This window comes from Peromyscus maniculatus, chromosome 14 (genome assembly GCF_049852395.1).
Source record: "Peromyscus maniculatus bairdii isolate BWxNUB_F1_BW_parent chromosome 14, HU_Pman_BW_mat_3.1, whole genome shotgun sequence".
NCBI classification, from domain to species: domain Eukaryota; kingdom Metazoa; phylum Chordata; class Mammalia; order Rodentia; family Cricetidae; genus Peromyscus; species Peromyscus maniculatus.
Window position 1 is genome coordinate 38,730,192 of NC_134865.1, and position 25,313 is coordinate 38,755,504.

At 41.4% G+C, this 25,313-nt stretch overlaps 1 protein-coding gene across 4 annotated transcripts in view; it reads left to right on the top strand.

Moving 5' to 3' along the window:
- Positions 1 to 25,313, top strand: part of Prkar2b (protein kinase cAMP-dependent type II regulatory subunit beta) — a 106,397-nt gene that overhangs the window by 18,445 nt on the left and 62,639 nt on the right. For all 4 annotated transcript variants that reach the window (XM_006989527.4, XM_042260732.2, XM_042260733.2 and 1 more), the window contains exon 2: positions 3,544 to 3,579. In XM_006989527.4, the coding sequence (XP_006989589.1) occupies positions 3,544 to 3,579 (36 nt within the window). The remainder of the gene's footprint in view (positions 1 to 3,543; positions 3,580 to 25,313) is intronic.

The following is a 25,313-nucleotide window of genomic DNA, read 5'->3' on the forward strand; positions in this document are numbered from 1 at the left end:
GAATTTTGCTGATTGTCAAACACTGTTTGTATCTTGAATATTGAAAACCGCCTGCCCTGTGACGACTCATCTTGTTAACTGTCCATCCCTAGGCCCCATTTAGTGTCAAGCAGCGCTAATCATCATCATGTAGCTTAAATGCTCACGATTCAAAAGTAGGTTCAGTATCTAGAAAGCCTGTCAAGGACATACAAAGGAATGTAATTTGTGGCGTTTAAGTAGGTATATAACTTAGCATGTGAAGAAGAAGACAGCATGGTTAGATACTCCCCACTGTGTAGGACTCCAAAGAACATGAATGTTGTGGGTGGAGTCTGGTCATTTTGTTCTGGTCACTCGTGTACCTCAAATGTCAGGACAGCAATGGCATAGTTTTCTAAAACCATGTAAGAGTAAAATTCCAGACAAAACAAAACATAAGAAAGAAAGAAAACTTAATCCTGTGATCCATACTGTTGTTCTGCTGGGGAAATTAAAAAACTATTATTACTGTGCATATGTGTTCACAATGTGTGTGTGTGTGTGTGTGTGTGTGTGTGTGTGTGTGTGTGTGTGTGTGTGTCAGTGTACATATGGAAGTCGGGGCATTATGAAGTTTATTTTTTCCTCTGCCTTTACATGGTTCTGGAGATGGAACTCAGATCTCCAGGCCTGTGTAGCAAGTTCCTTTATCTACTGAGCCATCTTGACAGCCCATTACTGTTGACATCTATCAAAATTGCATGTAGCAGTCATGTGTATATGTAAACACTGTTAGGATGTAGGCTCAGGTGGTTACAAATAGACTTTTGTAGATGTGAATGTCTAGCAGGTTATTGGAAAGCTGTACAGGGGCTAGCAAGATGGCTTATTTGTGAAAGAGCTTACCATGCAAATGTGTAGACCTGAGTTTGAATCTCTGAAAACCACATAGAGTCATGTGAGATGGGTCTGGAATCCCAGTGCTCCTATGTGGAAATGGGAGGCAGAGGCAGGAGAATTCTCAGAAGCTTGTGGGCCAGCTAGCTTGGCCTATGTAGAGGGAAAAAAAACCACAGCCACCAATTCCAAGAGACTGTCTCAGACAAGGTGGAAGGTGAACATGGAAACTGAAGGTTCTCCTCTGCTATATGCAACACACATGCATGAACACACACAAAGTCATACAGAACATAGCTCTGGGATGTAGGACTTCACTTCCTGTGCAGGAGCGTTCTGGAGGTTGACTGTCAGGGTTGTGCTCTGAATTAATGTGACAAACAAAATAGTTCCCACAAATTCAGAAAACATAATCCGGTGTATAGGAGTGTGGCACATGAATAGCATGGTCAGGACCCTAGGCTTTGATCCCTCCCAAAAGGAAAAGATGTTCTAGATGATAGGACCATTGTGGGAAATCTTCCTTGAAGGAAAATGCATACCACACCAGAGGCCACAGTGGCTTCATCTTCTGAACAGGCTAGTGGGGTGGGGCACAGAGCAGGGAGTCTGCATTCTGTTGCAGGGCTGTGATGGGCCTTTTACCTTCACTGCACTCACTGTCCCTCGCCTGAATTCCTGTGGTTGGATTAATCTGTGCTGTCTTAAGTCATTGTCCTTGGAAGCCTTGAAGGGAGGCTCTGTTAGGACTCCCTTCTTAAGGATATAAAAAGGAGTTTAAAGTATTCATAAAAACCGTGGTGTGTGTGTGTGTGTGTGTGTGTGTGTGTGTGTGTGTGTACAGTTTACCTAGTTAAAGTTGTTTGCATAAATAATTTGTATCTGCTGAATTGCTGAGGTATATGCAGTATAAATAAGAATTTTGTATCTTCGATAATTTGGAGGATATAATTTTGCTACCATATACTAATTGATTGATTGAGACAAGGTCTCACTGTGTGCCCCTGGTTGACTTGAAACTCCCCATGTAGACAGGATTGGCCTTGAACTCAGAGATCTGCCTGCCTCTGCTTCCTCAGTACTGAGATGGGCACCACTACGTCCAGCTTATACATTGTTATGTATTGTACGTGAATTTTTTAGTTATTTCACAAAGTTAACCCTCTGTGTTAGTGAAGATTAGTATGGGGGGAAAAGTATTGACTTCTTACTGTGCAGTTTCAGAACTCAGTCCCTTCTCTTCCCTTCCCTCCCTCCCCTCTCCTCCCCTCCCAACTCCTTCCCCCTCCCCTCCCCTCCCCTCGCCATCCTTCTGCTCTCTCCCTCCCCTGCCCCTCCCTTCTGCTCTGGCAGTGTTTCTAGGTTTATTAGCCTCCAGCTTTGGTGCTGGGTGTGTTTGTGTGTGTGTGTGTGTGTGTGTGTGTGTGTGTGTGTGTGTGTGTGTGTGTAATCTTCCACAAGTTCATCTCTTTCTAAAAACTTCATGGTAGCATTTCCTTATCAAAAATACATAGAGATAATGATGTCTAAAGCCTGGAGCATCGGCCCCACATAGCCTTCTCCAAATCCTTGTTCCTGTACCAACATATTCTTCATGAAACCACAGTGCTAAGGAGAATTGGGTCTTCTCTGTCCCCATAGCATAAACGGCATTCATAATTGCTGCTTTAAAAGTCTTAAAGTGTTAACATGTATCACAGCAGACCATGACTCTTTGGATATACATGCTGGCCTTTCTACGTAATGTGAAACACTCATTTACCCACTTCTCGTAAGAAAGGAAATTTTTAAAAGAACATCAAACCTTTTCCATTTCTTGAGATATTTATGTCTGCAAATCCAAGAAGAAACCCAGAACTGAGTGGAATCAGGGTGTGGGCAGGTAGAGGAGTGTGGCATGCACCAGCCTGTAGCCTCCGCTTTCTGTGTGCACATCTGTATGTCGTGGACGTCTTACACATTCTTCAGTCTAAGACTGACAAGGATAGACTACCTTCACCTAAGCATGAGTTGATTTTCCATGAACATTTTCAGTTTTGTTTCCTTTCAGAACGGCTGCTGCTTAAAAGGTCTATTTATATATTGCCTTTCCCTTTCTAGGAGCACTTCGAGACCCACCTCCCAAAGCAGATTGTGAAAGGACACAGAGCTTAGTTCGCACTTGATGTCATTGCTGCATTGTTTTCTAGTGGCATTTATAGATTTATTCTGTTCCAGCTATGTGGCATCAACATACTTTAACAAAGGGTTTTTATTAAAGTCTTTAGGGGAAATTAATTTGATAGGTGAAACACTGATTTTTTTGTTTTGTTTTGTTTTTCGAGACAGGGTTTCTCTGTAGCTTTGGAGCCTGCCCTGGACTAGCTCTGTAGACCAGGCTGGCCTCAAACTCACAGAAATCTGCCTGCCTCTGCCTCCCGAGTGCTGGGATTACAGACGTGCGCCACTACCGCCTGGAGAAACACTGATTTTATGTTATGTTTCTTTAGAGACTTTCATCTCCTTTATTGGTAGCAAATGCTTTATTCTGAGCATTTAATTTTATATGGTTTATATTCTTATATTATTTATGCATTCTAATTTATATTGAAATTATGGAATTATGTAACTGATTTGAGTCTTTTGGTTTTGGGTTATATAAGATTTTTAAAAATCTAATCCTATTATTCTGCTCTTCTCTTTTAGCTCCAGTTATAAACCGGTTCACAAGGCGTGCCTCGGGTAAGTCTGACTGTCCTACGGACTTCACTCACTAATGGTGACATTTTAAAGATGATAGTTGTATTGGACAAAACTATACAAAGAATAATTAATGGGGAACAATAACCTATTTGTTCATCTTTTCTCTAAGAAGAACCCCAGTGTGATGTAACCATATATTAGGAATTAATTGAAAATTAATTAAGCCACAAGTGGCTGTGTTTAAGCCCCTCTGAGGCCCAGGCTGGAGTAGACGTCATCTCACTCTGCACATTTCTTCCTCAAGTTTGACAAAATAGCTACTTGGGTGATTTCTCATTCACCAGTAACAGTTGAGAAGCAGTGATTTAAGAAATGGGCAAAGGAGACCTGGGAACAGTGAGAAGGGAACATTTTTAACTATTATATGGAGCCCTTCAGAGTGGGGATAAGCCAGTTAACATTTTTAGTTGCTGTCTTAAATATTCCCTGGCACCCTGATACATGGCCAGAGGAGGGCTGTGTACCAAGTACCTAAATGATAATCACTGTGGACCCTGTGACCTGTGGGAAGAAGGGTATACGGTTAAAGGTGTTTCTATCCACACTAGTTTCAGTAAAAGGAGTTGGGATGTAGAAATGGATCAGTGACTTTCTGGAAAATTCACTCTGTGGAGTATCTTCTCTGAGAGAGGACTAATGAGCATACTGCCTTTACTTTGGGAGGGTTACTCTTCCTCTTAAGTACAGGTAGAATTATATTACTCAAAAATAGAAAATAAATATTTCAAACACTTCATCTTTGGAGTCAGATATTAGAAATTAGTTCTTTATTTTATAAAATGGCCTAATTTCTACTGTTGTAAAACTCAGAAAGCTTTAAGCCTGATTTTTTTTTTAATTTGCCAGCAGTTAGTGGAATAATTTACTCTTTACACAATGACCAGGTCTGTAACGAGAGAACCTAGAGAAGTGTGCTGCACTGGGACCGTGGCTCCCGTTCTTAGCTGCCGGTAATCTCAGTGCATATTTATTTTAAACAGTGAATGCAAATTTCAGGGTTTAATGCCTTCTGTGGAATAGGGTTTTGTTTATGTCTGCAAGGCAAGAGCAGAGCTGTGAAACAGGACTTTCAGAAATGGTAGAAACCAGGAAGAAACAATTGGAATCAATGTTGTGTGTCTTGTCTTTACCCGTGAAGTTCATTCAGTAGAAATGGGTCTTGGAATCATCATCCTTTCTGCCCTATGCTGTATGAGTGATACATTTATTTATGAGTAAGTTCCATTCATATTTTTATATGATTATTCATCAGTAATTGATGACTTAGTATATAGATTAGTTTTCAAACACCATTGTTTTACCTCTCCTCCCCAAATGTGTATCCACTATATCTCATTAAGACCTGGCTGGAAATGTAGAGCTGATGGAATACTAACAAAGAAATACATTTAAAATGTATTCATTTCCAGGATGACAGACAATTGGAAATGCCAGTGAAACCAATCAGAAAAAAAAGTCATTATAAAATAACAGTAAGCCAGCTGGGCAGTGGTAGCACATGCCTCTATTCCCAGCACTCAGGAGGCAGAGGCAGGCGGGGTTTGAGGCCAGCCTGGTCTACAGAGAAAGTTCTAGGACAGCCACACATACACAGAGAAACCCTGTCTCAAAAAAAAAAAAACAAAAAACCCCACAAAACAGAAAACCAAAACAATAACAGCAACAACAACAACAAAATCAACAAGCCTAAAAGGTGTAAAACCATCATAATGTATGCTGAAAACCATTGTAAGAATGACTCTTCATGTTGATTGCAAGAACCAGAGATACTCTATGGAGTGCCTGGCCAGTCTGTTACTGTGTATCTCATACAAACTTTCAGTCTTTTGACTGAGAGAAATAAAATTATATGTCTTAGGAAAACAACAGTGTTGTGTACAGGAGAATAAGGATATATTTAATCATTTACACCTCTATATTTTGCCTTCTTATAATCCTTATGAAAATTTGTGTACATAGTTCCTGGCCAAAAGCCATAGGATCAGTCTTAGGTACTCTGGAGTCTTAGAACTCTGCAGTTCTGCAGTTCTGTTAGTTTGAAGCAGTTTAGTGGAGGAGCCATGCTTCAACTCCTTATAAAGTAACAGTTTTTGGAAAAAAAAAAAAAAAAGATTGATTGTCAAAAATGTAGAAAATTGTGTGTAATTACTGAGGTTGCCTGAGGAGTCTTTTTGGTCAAATTTAATTTCAGTCATACTTTCCTTTTAGAATTAAACTGTAAAACTCTAAGAACTAGATCTAGTCCATGGGAAAGACAGTCAGATAAAATCATCCAGAAGTCTTTGAGCTTGTTTCTCATAAAATAATATTTCAGAAAAGAAACCTGTACTAGTTACAGAACAGAATAGAAACACTGTGTGTTATAACGGTGTGGGGTGCTGGTGCTCGGTCACTGCTGGTTCCATGAAAACAGTGAGATGCAGTAGTTCTCATATTCTCAGTTCCTTAAACCCTTGAGCTGCGAGCATTTAGTATTTATACTGCATCTATTACAAATAATTTTCAGACTTGAATAATATAAATAAAACATTCTTCCTTTTATATTTTATTGTTATGGTTCATGAGGATGAGAAGTATGTTTATGATAATTTACAGCAGGCACATTATTTAGGTTCATGCTTTTCTCTTACATTCACATCTTTGTGTACTAATGTATTGTGGGGTGGGGGGTGGGGGGGGCTGAATGTATGCTGTGTGTGGCGTGCCCTCAGAGGGCTTCCGAGCCCTGGAACTGGAGTTATAGAAGGTTGTAAGCCACCAAGTAGGTGCTGGGAATGGAATGCTGATACTCTGGAAGAGGAGAAAGTGCTGTTAACTGCTGAGCCACCCCTCCAGCCCCCATTTTGTGTTTTTTATTGTTCATTTTCTGATAACTTCTTGAGTCATCTTCATATAGTTTTAGTACTTACCCAGTATCTTAGTTAGGGTTTCTACTGCTGTGGAGAGACAGCGTAACCACGGCAACTCTTGTAAATGAAACATTTAATTGGGGCTGGCTTACAGTTTCAGAGGTTCAGTCTGCTATCATTATGGCAGGAAGCAGGCAGATGTGGTGCTGGAGCTGAGAGTGCTACGTCTTGCAGGCAACAGGAAGTCAACTGGCTGTCACACTGAGGGAAGCTTGAGAGAAAGACCTCAAAGCCCCCATAGTGACACACTTCCTCCAACACGCTACACCTCCCCTTCGGGGGCCATTTTCTTTCAAACCACCACACCCTTAAACCTGTCCGTTATTGGTTCTATAAGTAAAAGAGCCAGGTTTAGTCAATACTGCTAGACAGAATTCCTATGGTTTTAAGTCTTTAGTTTTCAGAAGCCAGTTCACTACTTAATGCAGAGTGAAGGCTGTGGCAGTGTCAATAATGGAATGAGGGAGATGCTGTTAGAAAACAAACTGGCCTTGTAGGCCAGTGGCTAAGTTCTGTCAGACATGGAGGTGGTTGTCATCTGTCTACTGACATGCAGCTGCAATACACGTTCGGTGTCTTCCTTGCATTGCCTCATTAAACCTATTTTAAAAACAGCATTTTATAATCCTGTTATTAAAAGATGAGGCCAGCTTTTGGTCCTTGCTTGGGGGGGGGGCATGCATTTGTAAACCCTTCTTTAAAAATATAGAGAAATGTTTTCTCTCTTCTCCTTTCCTTTCTTCCTCTTCCTTCCTCCCTCTCTCCTTCTCTCCCACCCCTCTCCCTCACTGGGAGGTTAACAGTAATATTCAAGTTTGTCCTAAGGGTTAAGTGGTTTCAAGAAAACCCACAACAGAAGTCTACTCTCTCCAAAATACTCAGTGTTATACAAGACACTGAGGCCATGGGCCAGGTAATATTTATTAAGGAATGGGATCTATAAGGTCTACTCACAACACAGAACAACAAGGTAAACGCTGTTGCTTATCCAGCTGTCACCGTCCTGCCATTCTGCCCACAGTCCATGGGAACCAAACTGCAAGCCACGCCTCTCTTCAGCTTGCTCCTGCTCCCACTACCCAAGAACACAAGAGAGCGAGCAACCCCTGCCCACATAAGGGGTCACATATCCTAGAGAAGACCATGCCCATAAAGCAAAACACACACACACACACACACACACACACACACACCACAAAGCAAAAAAAACAAACAAACAACAACAATAAAAAAAAACGCTCCATCCAATTGGTCATTGGGCCAAATGGCGGAATTCCCACAACACTCGTGTTGAGCGGTCTTTTGCAAAGAATGCTTAAATCCAACCAACAAAACCCTCAAGAGACTTTGTACCTTAGCCCATCAGAGAAGAGTGTTAGCCTTGGAGTCCTAACACTGACATCAGTCTTTAATCAGAGCATCTCTTTCTTACTGTTTGCACATTACAGGTTTCCAGTAGATACAGTGTTTTCCATGTAGTTTTATTTCTGAAGTGGGAGAGTGGGATCCAGCCAGTGCTGAGACAGGGCCTTGCATTGTGAAGACAGGTCTCTTTTGTTTTTTCTAATCACAAGATTTTATTTAGAAAAATATCATATTTATAGAAAATTTCAAAGAATGGCTGAATGAACACATTTACCCAGATTCCTTGATTGTTAATTCATTATTTTGACACATTTGCACACTCTCCCTTTTTTATACACCCCCACACATATGCACACATTTTTAGTTTTTGAGATGAAGGTCTCTGTGTAGCCCAAGCTAGCTTTGAATTCATGATTTTCCTCCCTTCCTCAGGCTCCTGAGTGCCAGCATACCCAATCACACTTTATTTTTTATTGACCCTTTCAGGAATTCTAAATACTTGAGTGTCTATCTCCTAAGACCTTCTACAAAATGTATCACTCCTGGGATTAATGGCATGTAGACTCAGTATACTATAAACTACTGTTGTTAGAGTTGGACGTTTTCTGTTGTCCTACTAAGGGCTCCCTCCCACCCCCATTAAACACTTTTGCGCCTTCATTTTTCTTCTCTTTCATAAACTGGCTTCCAAGAATTTCTAAAATTTGCTTTTTTGGAGTTTTGAAGGTTGTTCCTGGCCCATTATTAGCTGCTGTGAGGTCTTCAGTGGCACAGACTCTGCCGCTGTTGGTCAGCACGTCCCACTGATGCCCGGGAGTCTTCGCATTGATGTTCGGCATTGCTTTCAGGATCTGCAACAGAGCAATCTGTGTTAAAAAGCACTTGTTTCTTGTAAGAGAATTTCGAGAGCACGAGTGAACACACACACACACACACACACACACACACACACACACTTAAATAATGACTTTTGTTGTAAAGATAATTCATTCTTTAATGAGTGTTGAATTGTGTAATATATTTTTTTGCAATTTTTTTAAATTTTATAATTTAATTTAATTTTACATATCAGCCACAGATTACCCTGTCCTCCCTCCTCCAGCCCCCCCCTCTTCCCCCAGCCCACCCCCAATTCCCATCTCCTCCAGGGCAAGGACTCCCTGGGGATTCAGCTCAGCCTGATAGATTCAGTCGAGGCAGGTCCAGTCCCCTCCTCCCTTCACCCAGGCTGAGCAAAGTGTCCCTGCATAGGTCCCAGGTTCCAAACAGCCAGCTCATGCACTAAGGACAGGGAGAACAAAGAAAAAGAGACCATGATAAATGAAGACCCCATGGGAATAGGAAAAAGCAAAGTGCTAGAGAGGTGCCCAGAAATCCACAAAGATACCTCCACAATAGACTACTGGCGATGGTCGAGAGAAAGCCCGAACTGACCTACTCTGGTGATTGGATGGCCAAACACCCTAACTGTCGTGGTAGAACTTTCATCCAATGACTGATGGAAGTGGATGCAGAGACCCACGGCCAGGCCCCAGGTGGAGCTCCGGGAGTCCAATTGGCGAGAAAGAGGAGGGATTGTATGAGCAAGAATTGTTGAGTCCATGATTGGAAAAAGCACAGGGACAAATAGCCAAACTTGTGTAATACAGTTTTAACAAAGATAAAATTTCATTACTCTTTTTTAAAATTAGCACTAAGAAAAATTCAGAGCTGAAATTAAAAGCTTTTAAGTCTCACATAGTCAGTGTGTAAAATAATGACATTAAAAGTTCCTGTAAAGTCAGCTCAAATGGAAAAAATGGGGGGAAAAGAAAGCAAAATTCTCAAGAAAGTAGTGAAGTAGCAGAAGTTCACATCTTATCTTGAATCGGGAACTTATGTTTTGCCTTTTTTGGAAATATTTTATAGCCCGGTGTTCATTTGTGTCTCAGTGGTGAGAGCGTTTAACCCATGGTCATTATTTTCCCCCAAAGACTATTCTCATATTGTGAGTACACTCTGATGAGATGATGGAGTTAGGTTTTATATTCTGGCCTTGAAGTAAAGTCTATCCTTAAAACATTTGATGCAAGCCAAGTGGTGGTGGTGCACGCCTTTAATCCCAGCACTCAGGAGACAGAGGCAAACAGATCTCTGGGAGTTCGAGGCCAGCCTGGTCTGCAGAGCGAGCTGCAGGCAGGTACCAAAACTACACAGAGAAACCTTGTCTTGAAAAACAAAACAAAACAAAACAAAACAAAAAAAACAAAGAAGTTTTTTTTTTTTTGAGGCTGATCATCACCTGCACTCCACAGTGCATGCTGAGAAAACCCTGCTTCGTTAATTAGTTCACTAATTTATTCTGCAAATATTTACTAAGAGTCTCCTGTGTCTAAGGTGTACTGCTAAGGATGCAGGAATAAGATGCAGTCCATATGAAATTCACAGTCCAGCAGGGAAACTGGCCATGACTCACATTATGACAGATATCATAGTGTCCACATAGCGAAAGGAGAAAACATACTGTGCTGTTAGGACATGGCTCACAGGAAGATTGCCATTTGAGCTGGTCTTAAAGCTTGTGATAATATGCATTTGACAAAGAAAGTAGGGATGTTTGTGCTCTATCACCAGTCCATCTTCAGAGTCCTTAGTAGCCTTTCTAAGACTCAGTTTCTCCAGTATGTCATAGTTAGAATTTTATTGCTGTGAAGAGACACTATGACCACAGCAACTCTTATAAAGGAAAACATTGGGGCTGACTTACAGTTCTAAGACTCAGTTTCTCCAGTATATCATAGTTAGAATTTAATTGCTGTGAAGAGACACTATGACCACACCAACTCTTATAAAGGAAAACATTGGGGCTGACTTACAGTTCAGAGGTTTAGTCTGTTATCATCATGGCAGGAAACATGGCAGCCTGCAGGCAGACATGGTGCTACAGGAGCCGAGAGTTCTACATCTTGGTCCACAGGCAGCAGAAGCAGACTGTGGCACACTGGGAGTTGCTTGAGCATATGAGACCTCAAAGCCCGCCTCCATAGTGACACACATCCTTCAACAAGGCCACACCTCCTAATAGTGCCACTCCCTATGGGCCAATCATTCAAATACATGAGTCTATGGAGTCCATAACCTATTCAAACCACCATATTCCACTCCCTGGCCCCCATAGGCTTGTAGGCATAACATAATGCATGCATTTAGCCCGACTTCAAAAATCCCCATAGTCTATAGAAGTCCAAAGTTCAAAGTCTCTTCTGAGATTCATACAAAATCTCTCTCTCTCTTTCTCTGTCTCTGTCTCTCTGTCTCTGCCTGCCTTTCTGTCTCTCTCTCTCTGCCTGTCTCTGTCTCTCTGTCTCTCTCTCTGTCTCTCTCTCTCTGTTTTTGAGACAGGGTTTCAACAGCTCTAGTTATCCTGGAACTCACTTTGTATAAAAGGCCAGCATCAGACTCACAGAGATCCACCTCTGCCTCCTGAGTGCTGGGATTAAAGGCGTGCACCACCACCTTCACCAACCACCCAGTGAGATTCATGCAACCTCTTAACTATAATCACCTACAATCAAAATAGAAAACAGATCACATACTTCTAACATATAATGGCACAGGATATATTGTTTTTCCAAAATGTAGGGAAGGAAACATAGTGTGGAAACACTGGACCAAAGCAAGACTGACTACCAGCTGGGCAAACTCTGCATCTCCATGTCTGAGGTCCAAATGTTCTTCAGATCTCCAACTTCTTTCAGCTTTGTTGACTGCAACACACTTCTTTCTCTTGGGCTGGCTCCACTCCCTGTTAGCAGCTTTCCTCAGCAGGTATCCCACGGCTCTGGCATCTCTAACATGTTGGGTTCTCCAAGGCAATCCAGCTTTACACCATGACCTCTTGGGCCTCTGTCTAGGGACACTCTTGCCACACATGTGGCCTTAGCAGCTTTCCTTAGTCTCAGAGGGAGATTCTATAACCCCTTTTTGCTATCCTTGACTCTAAAGCCAGACTCATGTGGCCAAAGGTGCCAAGTTCTGCTGCTTGCTGGGGCTGAAACATGGTCCCATTGTTCAGTTACATCTGTTTTTGGTGGTTTCCTTCTGTTCTGGAACTTACTCTGTAGACCAGAGCTGGCCTTGAACTCAGAGATCCACCTGCCTCTGTCTTCTGAGTGCTGGGATTAAAGGCGTGTGCATCACACCCAGCTCTAAGCTTTTCTTTAATTCGTTTTAACCAGTTGGAACCTTAGCTGGGTTGAGTCTTGCGTTGAGGTCACTACTCCCTTTATTCCATTTAACATCAGGCTTTTCTTTAATTTCTTTAATCTATTTATCTCCTTGAACACAGGATTTAGCTACATTTTACTTCCTGGTGCCCCCCTTTCTTTTCTCAATCTGTACATTTTGTATTTTTCCCTGCTCAGCTTGCTCCTTTTCATTATGAATCTTTATAAAAGTGAACTTGAATAACTACATGACAGACTCAATACTAGGCTGTTTTGAGATTTCCTTTACAAATGCAATTAATCTAAAACTCTTCACTTTAGCCTCAGGCAGATGTTTCAGATGAGGGCAAAAAGCAGCCACATTTTTAGCCAAAGTATCACAAGACTGGTCTATAGGCCGCATACTAAAATTCTTCTCTGAAACCTCTCGAGCTGGGCTCTCCCAGTTCACATCCCCCTCAGCACCCCTGTCTTCCATGTTCCTGCTATTATGGTCCATTAAGTAGCACTTAAAGCACCCACTGCATTAAGCATTTCCTAACCCAAGGTCCCAAGGTTCACATTCCTCCAAACAAAAGCGTAATCAGGCCTATCACAACAATACCCCAGTTCCCGGTACCAACTTCTGTCTTAGTTAGGATATTATTACTATGGCGAGACACCATGGCCCTAGCAACGCTTTTAAAGAAAAATATTTAATTGGGGATGGCTTACATTTTCATAGATTTAGTCCGTTATCATCATGGCAGGACATAGCGGCATGCAGGTACACATAGTGTTAGAGAAGCTGAGAGTTCTACATTTGATCTGCAGGCAGCAGGATACTCTGTACCATTACTGAACATAGCTTGAGCATATGAGACCTCAAAGCCCATCTCCATAGTGACGTACATCCTCCAACAAGACCACATCCACTCCAACAAGGCCGTACCTTGAATAGTGCCACTCCCATGGGCCAAGCCTTCAAACACACAAGTCTATGGGAGCTATACCTATTCAAACCACCACAAGGTATAAACTAATAATGCTCCTCTTAGAAGATTTTTATAATAATTATGCAGTATATAGTCCATGAAAACATGGGACCCAGGACTTTTCCCAGTTTTGCTTTCGTTTTATAGTACCAGCCTGCTGTTCACATGTGTCCTGAGACAAGGTGGGGGCTTTCAGGAGCCTGGGCTGGGTGTCCAGATGAGTCAAAGCCGCAGACAGTTCTAGCAAGGCAACAAAATGAAACCAGAACTCTCACACTGGGAAGGGAGGTGGAGTGGGGGGGCCCAGGGGGGTTTGATGAGCTGGTGTCCAGGCCTTTCCTCAGGTGAGAGAAGTCTCTGGGGATCCTAGGACAATCTCATTCTCTGGTTACTGTGCTAGGCCCAGAGAGTAGTATTAAACATGTTCTTCCCATGTGGGTAGAGCGGGTGCTGCCTGTCTCATCTCTGGCTGCTTGCCTGATTGACTAAGAGTTCCTTAATATGTTCCCTGCATGTCTTTTTGTGATATGGAACTTGGACCCCAGTGGCATCTGGTTCATTTTTAGTAATTCTAGGAACACTGACAGACTTTCTCAAGGATATTGAGGGACTTAGTTGCATTTCTTCCAGAGTTGTTTGAGCCTCTGGAGCAGGAAGAAAGGAAGGTGACGGTAATATGACAGGATTGTCAGTGCTGTTGAGGGGAGAGGGATGAGGAGGGCTCTTCCCGTGTCCTCAGACCCTGTACATCAGTGTTTGTGCCAGGAGATGCTAAGAGCCTTGGAGGTGGCCTGGCGAGTACGTAGCCCATGGAACCCCAGCGCATCCTGGTTACTAGGACACGGCCCTGGAGCTGACCAAAATGACTCCAGGAGACAGGTGGCTTTCCAAAACATGAGTAGAGAAAACAGACCAATGGACTCAGCACAGCTCTTCTTAATATTATCAGGGTTTAGATTTCTGCTGCACAAACAGAACCATTTTTTTGTTTCTTTGTTTTGTTTTCCTAATGCATTGTAGACCAGTGCTTCTGTAAAATATAGAATTTCTATAGAAATACTCTCGTTTTTGGTTTTTATCTTATTATAGATTGCCATGGATTAGGTGACATGACCTTGGTATGACCTACAGGAGATGTGAAAGTTCTCATAGAAAACTTTCATAAAGGAAAATTACAAATTTAATCAAAGAATTCCTTATTCAGAAACCAAACATCTTATTTTTCCAGAAGGGCATTTTGTCAGCATGTCTTGCCCCGGGAGTGAGTGGAGCCCTTTGTTGTAGGTGGCACATGACACATGTAGGTTGTGATGCACACGCTGTCACTTGTGCATGGCGCACATGCCTGTTCTTGTTGGAGGTGTATCACAGGCTTCTCTTGGTTAGCTTCGCTACAGTGCACCCTTACACGCATTTCCTAGCCCTAGCATGTGGGCGCTATGATGCTGTCACTGTCACATGTCATTGATACTGTAATTTAATTATTTTTGGCCATTCACCACTTTCTAATACATGAGGTCCCTCCCTCATTAATGAACAGAGAAAAAATGTACTTCTGGATGAGGTCGAAATAAAGAAAACGTCAGATTTGTCTCTGAGGGTCCATGCTTGGCTGGCATGGGTGACACTCTAGATTCATTCTCCCCCAGCTCCTCACAGAATGTGAACTGTAAGGGAATGAGAGTGTTGGCAGGATGTGAGTGAAAGTGAGGCTTGAGATTTCTGAGGTAGAGTGTGCTGGGAAAGAATGAGCATGCCATAGTTAAGGGTCAAGAAGTCCATGTGAAGTTGCATGAAGTTTTATTGGAATTAAGGAAGCCCAGCACAGATTGAGGATTGACTCTTTTTTGTTTTTTTGAGACAGGGTTTCTCTGTGTAACAATCCTGGCTTTGTAGACCTGCCTGGCCTTGAACTCACTGAGATCTGCCTGCCTCTGCCTCCGAAGTGCTGTGATTAAAGGCGTGTGTTACCACCGCCCCCCTGAGAGTTGCATCTTAAACAGTCTTTAGTGATGATGATAGAGATGGAGTTACTCAGGAGGGTGTACCTGAATGATGTGAATCTTGGAGAAGGATGGCAGTGTAGGGAACCCTGACAGCCCCACCGCAGCATATAAGGAGTGGCACTCTCTAAGAAAAGTAATATTCTTGGTCAGAAATGTTTTATAAAAATATAGACTCTGGTTCTCTGTGGGAAAAGAATTAGAAAGGAGGGTAGGAGTAGACAGGAAGAGCCAACAGGTCAGCAGTTCTACTGAGCACTCAACATTGTTGGTGACTAAGCAGTAAGTATTCCGCATTCCTGAGGAAGTTGCAGGCAAAGGGGAAGCCCAAGGAGTGTGGAAATGAGTTTGGTGAAAAAAGATAGTTGTGGTTGGGTGGTGGTGGCGCACACCTTCAATCCCAGCACTCGGGAGGCAGAGGCAGGCAGATCTCTGTGAGTTTGAGACCAGCCTGGTCTATACAGTGAGTTCCAGGATAGTCAGGGCTGTACAGGGAAACCCTGTCTCAAAAAAAAAAAAAAAAAAAAAAAGGTCTGAAGAAGCTTCATTGTATGGATGACCAGGGGTAACAGAACAGGGCATGGTTGGACTGATGGGGTGTGGGATAGAACTGAATGTCTGTAAATGCTTGTTTAAACTGAACTTAAGGCTAGGTTTAACCTCCCAATATTTAACTGCAGAGGGCAGTAAGAAGTGAAGAGGTCCTAAGTGGGGCAATCTTTTCCACCTACTGATTATTCAGTGAGAACTTACAGTGTGTAGCTGCAGGTTCAGCCCAAGGAAGACACTGATGAGGGTCTTAGATGCATCAGTTATTAAATATGATCTGGACAAATTACTTAAGCCGTCTCCTGTAAAACTTGCTTATTGTGATGATTCATGAAGAGAATGCTTAGAAAGCTTTCAGCATAATCCCTGCCTTGTACTAAGGGCTAAGTGTACATTTATTAGTTCAATGTATCAAAATTTAATAGAACAGAATGTCCTAATGTTCATTCTGGTTTTTTTTTTCCTTCTGTATTTTTGGGTACCACTTAACACTATCCCAAATTTGGATTGACTTATCATTGTAATAGTATGTGTGGAGGATTTCTTTAGCTAAAAGCAGAAAAGCAACTTCTCTCCCTTAAATTATCAGCTGGATATATAGACTATTATTTTGAAAACAGAGATTGTCTTTTAAATTTCAGCCTGATATTTTGACTTGTATATAAATGCTGCCACACCACCTCCCCTATCCAATTTATCCAGCTGCGTCTTTTGAGCCAGTACCTAGAGAAGGAATGATAGTGTCCTTGGGTTCTGAGTCTCTGAGCTCAGTGAGCTATTTCATTCTCATTTACAATTTGATCAGGTTTTTTGATATTTAAAATATTAATGCTTCGGTTAAAAAACAAAATGTATTCAGGCTTCTCTTTCCTTTATTAGTTAAGAATCAGATTTTGCTGGTTCAGTTGTTCACACCTGTAGTTCCAACACTCGAGAAGCAGAGTTAGGTAGAGTTAGGTAGCAAGTTATAGGCCATCCTGTTTTACATGCAGGCCAGGCAGGGCTACACAGTGTGACTTTGCCTTAGAGTGGAAAACATAACCCAAAACATCCCCAACCCCTCTCCAAATCCCTGTTTCCACTTTTCTTCCTTTTTTGTGTATTTTTCTTTCTTTAGTTAGGAGTTCTTCAAAATAGAGAATGTTGATTTTATTATCTTACAGATGACTTCATAACAAGACTGCTAAAAATTTAAGACAGAAATGAGTGGTGTATTGTCTTCATAATGATGAAAAGAATGCACTTCACCTAAGAGACTTGAGTCATTGTTCCTGGGGTCCATTTCAAGGCATTATGAATGTTGTCTCCATTAACCGTCACCAGAAAAGGTGACAGTGACCTTCTTAGATGTTTTTAAAATATTTAAAAACTTAAATATTTTGTCATGTCTTTTCTTTCTAAGTAGACATAAGTAATTTAACATATCCCTCGCATGGCCCCACGTGGTAGTGAGGCGTGGACCTTGAGTGCCACAGGGGCTTTGAGCCAGGAGGTTATTTTGTGACAGCCCTGCCCAGATGCAGTGTGGGGTCTCAGGAGGCTGTGAGAGGCAGCTGCAGCAGAGGGGAGCTTCTGTCCACCATGTCTGCTCGGTGGCTTCCTAACGTAAACTGTCGCCTTCAATTGCATTTCTATTTGGTATTTGTATTTTAGATTTTGTGAATCTATTGACTACATCATTTTTGTTTTTTAAATGGCACGTTTAATACAAGGGGGATCTATTTAGTGTATTTTCAAACAAAACAAACCAGAATAACAAGAGACTTAAAATCTAGAATTACATATTATTGACTAAAACATGGATATTATCTCTTACAATTCGGAGTTAGATGAAATTAAAAATGTTTCCTTCAGTTAAGTGGTTGCTTCAGAGAGGGTTCATGATGTTCCGTTGTGGAGTTGGAAGATGTAGCTGAAGGGGTCAAAGTGAAAGACCCCCGAAGGCAGTCTTCCCTCTGGAGAGACCCTCGCCCAGAGATCACACCGAGACCACAAGTCAGATGCAAACAGCAAGAGGCTTTATTCAGGAACACAGGTACCCGGGGCAACACAGTCCCTCAAGAGGCTCAAGAGACTGGCGCCCCGACGGGCTGGAGTGGAGGGTTTTTATAGGGTCTGGCAGCAGGAGCACGAGGAGCATGGTTTACAGGGTTCTGATTGGACGATTCAAATGAGGCCAGGTTCAAACTCAGGACAGCTCGTGGTTCCCCCCCCCCCCCCCCCCCCCGAGCTTGACACGCCTGCTGTCTGGCTCCAAGTTGTTTTTCTGACCTTTAGTACCCTTTTCTGGGGCCAGGTGGCCGGCCGTAGACACCCCGTGCTTTTCAGATCTTACTCGAAATGGCGTTAGGCTAAGCTAGTATGCTGGGGTCTTTCAAAAGTATGTGTCCAAATGTGGGCAGAGATAGCTCATTAGTCACAAATTATTCACCAGTTTTCAGTTCCCAGTCTTTATTCATCTGTCATTTTGTAAAAGTAAAATTCTCTGGTAAGGATAAGGACTATTTGATGGAGGATCAGTTAGGCTGGTTTTGAACTCTAGTGGGTAATGTGAGAAAGCACCATGCTGCTGCTGTGATGAAATGATTCAGGCTGAGCGTGTGCCATCAGCTGTTCTTAATACCCCTTCCCCAACGGCAGCTAAGGAGAGTCATTGCAGTTCTTTGCAGGGGGATTTTTAGACCATCTTTATTGAATAGGTATAAAATTGAAGCACAAAGAGTGATTCGGTTCCCAAGGTTATGCCTAAGGGTCATATTCTTTTTATTTTCAATATGATTGAAATATTGAATCAAAATAGTTTCAGATATTTTATGAAACAGGAGTAGGAGAGGTAGAATTATAAAAATGTTGCACAGTTCATCGTCAAATCATGCAGGTATTTGTGAATGTTCTGCAAGAAACAAGTCAAAGCAGTTTTAGCTTTTCTTTTCTGAGACAGGGTCTCATGTAGCCTAGGCCTCAAGGATGACTTTGAACTTCAGACCCTCCTGCCTTTGCCTTCTGAGTGTGAACTCTGGTGTCTCACTGTCGTCCCCAGGTTTACACGGTGCTGGCTGGTAGCCTTGTTCTTGCTGCGCGTGCACTCTGTCCTTCCAGCTCGTTGTTACTGTTCTGTTGCGGTTTTCATCCTGAATTTTGAGATTATATTAAGTATATTTATGCTGAATTCCAACAAGTTAATTGAATTGTTGAATAATTTCTAATGCCAGCGTTGTCTTTTCTATACAGGCTCTTCTAAGTGAGGCAGTTAAATTAGTGTTATTATTAACATGGCTATAGGTATTTCTACTATTTTAAAGACATTCTTTGAATTTTATCCTATTCTTCACTAAATTTTCTGTGCTCTGAATTATAAGAGGTTACATATTTATGTTTTTAGTTCTTAATAAGTGATTCAGATTAATTTCAATCTAAATTTAACTGTTACCCATTTTTCTTTACAGTTAGAAATCTGAAAATACCACATTACCATTCAAATTATTGAAAATGTATTACGATGTTGAAATTATGATATTGATTATCTATACATAGCCTTATCTATATTTCTAGAAATTACTTGTTTGCATTTTATGCAGATTTATTATTACTCATTATTTTTCCCTGAAGAAAGCGAATAAAATCTGGAAAATTCAATTTAATTTATATACATACTCCTTTTGTTTGTTTTTAAGACAGGGTTTCACTGTAGTCTGGCTGGCCTTGAACTCACAGAGATCCACTTGGCTCTTCTTCCTGAGTGACAGAATTAAAGACTTGTGCCACCAGGCTTAGTTTGTGTACTCTTCATATTCTGCAAACCAAGCAGTAAATTAATGGTATAGGTGATGCCCAAGGATGACATTGAAAACTGAATGTGTTATGCTTGGTTGGTTTGCAGCATTGTAATTACTAAGTTTATATTCCTTTGTAATGTGGATCCTATAAAAGATGAATCAACCTGCTTCCATCTGTATAACACAGAAGCTGATGTGACAAGCCTTACAGTCCAGCAGCTGTAAATGGTAGATGTGGTCTGATGACTTGGAAAAGAGATGAGGCAAGGGGAGGGGCATAGGAGGTCAGACTCTGTGAGGGGTGGGGCTTGGCTTCTCCATGTTTTTAAATTTGAAATGATTCCCAGCTTCTATATTGTCAGAAACAGTGAGTCAGAATCTTTTTTTAAATTTAATTTTGGCCTTTTAATAATGAGGTCATATTTCCTACTATAAAGCTGAAGTATTAATGCTTTTGGAATTCCCCAGTCAGAATCCTGTGGATCAATATTGATGTTATGGTAGTTGTGATCAGTATGTGTGGCATACGGGAGACCCACTCCCCGGCACCGCTCTTAGGGAGCCCAGGTCCTTCTGATCGAGGCCCAGCCCGTGGACAGCATGCGCCACCACAACCGACTTTTTTTTTTTAATATGGTGATTTTTTAATTGTACTGAAATGTGATTTTATTTGTATGTTAATAAATAAAGTTGCCTGGGGGTCAGAGCTAATAGCAAGCCTTAGCAGAAACTGGGCTTTAATCCCAGCTCTTGGGAGGCAGAGCTAGGCGGATCTCTGTGTGTTCAAGGATACAGCCAGCATGGAGACACACGCCTTTAATCTCAACACCAACCATAGAAGACCTGGAGGTCTGTACAGACAGGCAGTGACGAGGCGGTCATGTGGTTGGGTTTACAACCGAGGAGAAGGCAGAATAGAAAGTCAATAAAAAGCACAATCACACAGGAAGTAGGTCTCTTGCAGAGAGGTAGGACAGCAGCGGCAGTGAAGGGTAAGGTTTTTAATCTCAGCTCTTAGCTATTGCTCTGACCTCTTGGCTTTCATCTCTGAAAAAAAAAAAGAAAAAGACAATTACTAAGCTGGGCGTGGTGGCGCACGCCTTTAATCCCAGCACTTGGGAGGCAGAGGCAGGTGGATCTTTGTGAGTTCGAGGCCAGCCTGGGCTACCAAGTGAGCTCCAGGAAAGGCGCAAAGCTGCAAAGCTACACAGAGAAACCCTGTCTCGAAAAAACCAAAAAAAAAAAAAAAAAAAAAAAGACAATTACTAGTTTTAAATACTTTACATTGGATTGGATTGTTTTTTATTATATACAAATTATATATATAGAAATTGATATTGTTAGAAAATATATGTATATTTCTAACTGTACTTATACCGTTCATTTAACAATGAAATGTAATTTTCTGATCCTTGAATGTTATTATTACCAACTATTAGGATATAAAGAAATGAAAGTTAGTAGTTAGGCATTATAATAGAACTTGTAGTCATATTAGGTATGTTTTCAAGATTGAGCAGATATATTTTAGATAGACAGGTCATCTTCAAACCTTTCAGAGATCTACAGAATATGGCATTTAAAGTGTTTTAATAACTTAGAAATTTTTTATTTTTTGTTATGACTATGAGACATGAGGCTCCTGGCAGTACCAATGTATTTCAGAGAAAATATGGGCATTCAAGAAACTGCATATGGAGTTAACTTTCATTGTGGCAAAAGTTAGTCACTGGACAACAAAGTATCCTCGAGTCAACTGCTGACAAACAGGACAGACAGGACATGAAACAAAGGACTACTGATTCTTGCCAAGACAAGTGTGGTTGCGGCTTTAATAACAGGCATCCTCTGAGGCCAGGACAATATGGCACCGTCCCTGAAGTGGCCTTTGCAATCCGGAAAAGGTACAGTGTCCTTTTCTTTGGAGGCAGCTGAACAGGCAGTGGGCTGGTGGCTTCTGAGGTGCAGTGGAACAGCAGCTGAAACAGTTATTCTTGAAGAGTAACTAAGCTCACACCTCTCAATAGTAGATTGGCATTTAATAGAGGGATATGGAGAACAGGATGCTGAGATGAAGCCACACACACACATAGCCAAGAAGAATGGACTGCTGAATTCAAAAAACATCAACAATTTCCAGAATTTAAAATCCTGAATCATGACAGGACACTAGTGGAATTCAGGTGTTTCTGGTACATGGACTGCTCTCACCCAATGTGAGGTCGAACTATTGACCTTGTGTACATCCTACTTCACAAATTAGTCTGTCAGATACGCTAAGCCTATAGGCTGAAGATGATGCCCCAACACTGTGGAGAAACCTCAGGTGACTGGCCAGGCAGCTGGCTGTTTCTGTCAACTCACATTTTTTTTTTTTTGGAAGCTGCTTGCATGCACTTCCTGTTTTTATTTTTTATTAGGTAATACTATTTCCTTCTTGGGTCTCGGAGGGAGTTGAAGATTAGTTATAATTGAAGGCTAATTAGTTATAGTTGAAGATTAGTTAGGATAGAAAGTAAATTAGGTACATTTTGGACTTACCAAAATAGGATAGATAATGGAATTATTTTCTCTGAATTTGTCAAATACAAGTGGACTAGACATTGTTTAGGTATTTATTACTTGTATATATGGTATATAGTTATTGAACTTTTGTATATAGTTTTTCTTATGTTAGTTATAACCTTTTTCCTTTTTATTAAAATAGAAAAGGGGAAATATGGTGATATTTTAATTGTACTGAAATGTGATTTTATTTGTATGTTAATAAATAAAGTTGCCTGGGGGTCAGAGCTAATAGCAAGCCATAGCAAAAACTGGGCAGTGGTGGTGCATACCTTTAATCCCAGCTCTTGGGAGGCAGAGCTAGGCGGATCTCTGTGTGTTCAAGGATACAGCCAGCATGGAGACACATGCCTTTAATCTCAATACCAACCATAGAAGACCTGGAGGTCTGTATAGACAGGCAGTGACGAGGAGGTCATGTGGTTGGGTTTACAATCAAGAAGAAGGCAGAACAGAAAGTCAATAAAAAGGACAATCACACAGGAAGTAGGTCTCTTGCAGAGAGGTAGGACAGCAGCGGCAGTGAAGGGTAAGGTTTTTGATCTCAGCTCTTAGCTATTGCTCTGACCTCTTGGCTTTCATCTCTGAATCGGCTCTGTTTCTTATTTAAAAAGACAGTTACATCTACAAGTATGTACACTACTAAACAGAATTTCATTAGATCAGTGTTCTGAAACTTGTTCAGTAGCAGAGTTTAGAGTGTAGACATAATACGGTCTTGCATAATTGTGCCATAAAAATGTGTTCATACATTATGTAATTACAAGTGGCATTGCTTAGTCAAAGCTGTAAGAATGTGAGGTTTGTCCAGATGTTGTCAGATGTCCTCTGAAACAGAACAGTAATTCATCTTCCTTCCTTGCATTTAATATGTGTGAGACAGCATTACAGAACATTTAAATGTTTCTAATTTTACAGGTGAGTTACTCGGTTGGTATTTCCTTATTTACCAGTACAACTTAGCCTCTGTGCATATCATTTACCACTTATATTTATCTTGAGTGGCCTGTTCAGTCTCTTTCTTCATTACTCAGTTGTGTTTGGGCTCTGAGTCCTAGACTGTGAATTCAGATTCCAGCTTTGCTGCTTACAAGGTGCTTGACCTTGAGAGGATTGCTTAGTCTCCAGACATCAGTCTAATATTGGTAAAATGTAGTAGTGGATGCACCAAGCTCACAGAGTATTGTTATTAATGAGAATACAACTGTAAAGTACTTAACACATTTCATGAAGTGTGTTGAGAGTATGATGTATGCTTGCTAAGCATTATTAATACGACTAAGCTTTTTTTTTTTTTTTTTGGTTTTTCGAGACAGGGTTTCTCTGTGTAGCTTTGCGCCTTTCCTGGAGCTCACTTGGTAGCCCAGGCTGGCCTCGAACTCACAGAGATCCGCCTGGCTCTGCCTCCCGAGTGCTGGGATTAAAGGCGTGCGCCACCAACGCCCGGCACGACTAAGCTTTTTTAAAATGAATAGAATGTCAAATGTCGTCATAATGTCCATATAATTGTTGGGCTTTCCTTCTTTACAATATAACAATCATGTTGTATGGTATTTTGTTTGTGTTCTGACAAATAAAGCTTGCCTGGAGATCAGAGGGCAGAGCTAGCTACTAGTTAACCATAGAGGCCAGGCCATGGTGGAACACACCTTTAATCCCAGCACTTGGGAAAAAGAAGCAGGAAGATCAAGAGTGCAGGGCCACCCTGGGCTATACAAGATTGATCTGGTCTAAAAGAGAAACAGAGCTGGGCTGTGGTGGTGCATGCCTTTAATCCTAGCACTAGGGAGGATCAAGCCTTTGATCCCAGCACATGGGAGGTGGAGACAGGAATATGAGGCGGGTGGAGACAGGATCTTGGGCCCAGTCAGTCTATGGATTTGTAGAGACAGGAGCCCCATTTGGTCTGAGGTTTAGTAGAGGTAAGGAGTCTCTGGCGGCTGCGGCTCTGCTTCTCTGATCTTTCAGCTTTCACCCCGATATCTGACTCCAGGTTTTTATTGTTAAGACTAATTAGGATCAGGATTCACAATCAGATAGATTATATTAATGTATTTTCTAGTATTAGAATATCCTCATATTCATATAATGAGCTGTGCTTCAAATAATTAGCTATGGTCTTAAAGTGGAAGTAACACATGATAACGGTTGTTTTAGCACACACAAGAATAAACATCTGAACCCAGAATTAAGCTCTTGAATCTTAGGCATAATTCAGAAAGCATTGTTGGATGAGCACTTCTGCCTTAGGGCTTGAAGCTAATGATTAAACAGCTAGAAACTTCTTGAAGAACCTGGTGATCACAGTAAGGGGTGTTGGTCAGATGCAAGATGTACTAGTAGTGCAGATAGCAAGCGTCATGTCTTGTAAGAGACTGCATGAAGAGTGGTATTCTGTGTCTGTCTCACAGTTTCGTGTATATTAAGGTTATGTATACCATACAGCATTTAAAATAATAGTCACAGTGTCATTTTCTAAAACTGCAAAAGAACTTTACCCAAATGTAGGAAAGTGTTGTTATAATTTGCACCTTTTAGCACCTTTGAAATCCTTGATAGCACAAATCTTTTTTTTTTTTTTTTCTTTTTGAGACAGGGTTTCTCTGTGTAGTTTTGGAGCCTGTCCTGGAACTCACGCTGTAGACCAGGCTGGCCTTGAACTCACAGAGATCCGACTGCCTCTGCCTCCCAAGTGCTGGGATTAAAGCTGTGTGCCACCACTGCCTAGTAGCAAAAATCCTTTTATGTTTGATTTCATTTTAAACTGAATATAACAGTAAAGTGAAATAATTAACCTGTACATTTGCACAAATCATGTTTGTATAAAGTGAGGACATGACTGTTCCAAGGTCTGGTTTAGGAGAAGCTTCTTATTTTTTTTCTTTCTTTTTTTTTTCTTCTTTCTTTTTTTAAATAGATATGAGGGAGTAGACAGAAACATCTGGAAGAGTCCAGAGCAGGGAGAGAAAGTGGTAGGCTAAATGTAGCCAGCAGATCGGATCAGACCAGGCCATGAGGAGAGAGGGAGAGAGCACAGGGCACTACAGAGAGTGAGCTCATGGCTGAACTGGCAGGGTTACATGGAAATGAGAAGCTGGGGACCCCTGAGCTGGAGAAGTTTGGGGTACGGGTAGAGTGAAAAGAGCCAGGATACCAACATGGACTCTCTTAAGAAGTATTCATGGTGCTGAAAGACCCAGAGGCCAGCATACACTCTGACACGCTAGTACGCACCAGGGGTAGCCATTTGTCTTCAGATTTTCCTTCAGAAAAGCATGCTCATTCATTCATCAAATACTGCCTTCTTTTTTTTTTTTTTTTTGTCTTTTTTTAAATCTCAAAACTACTAAGGGCATCAGTAATATGA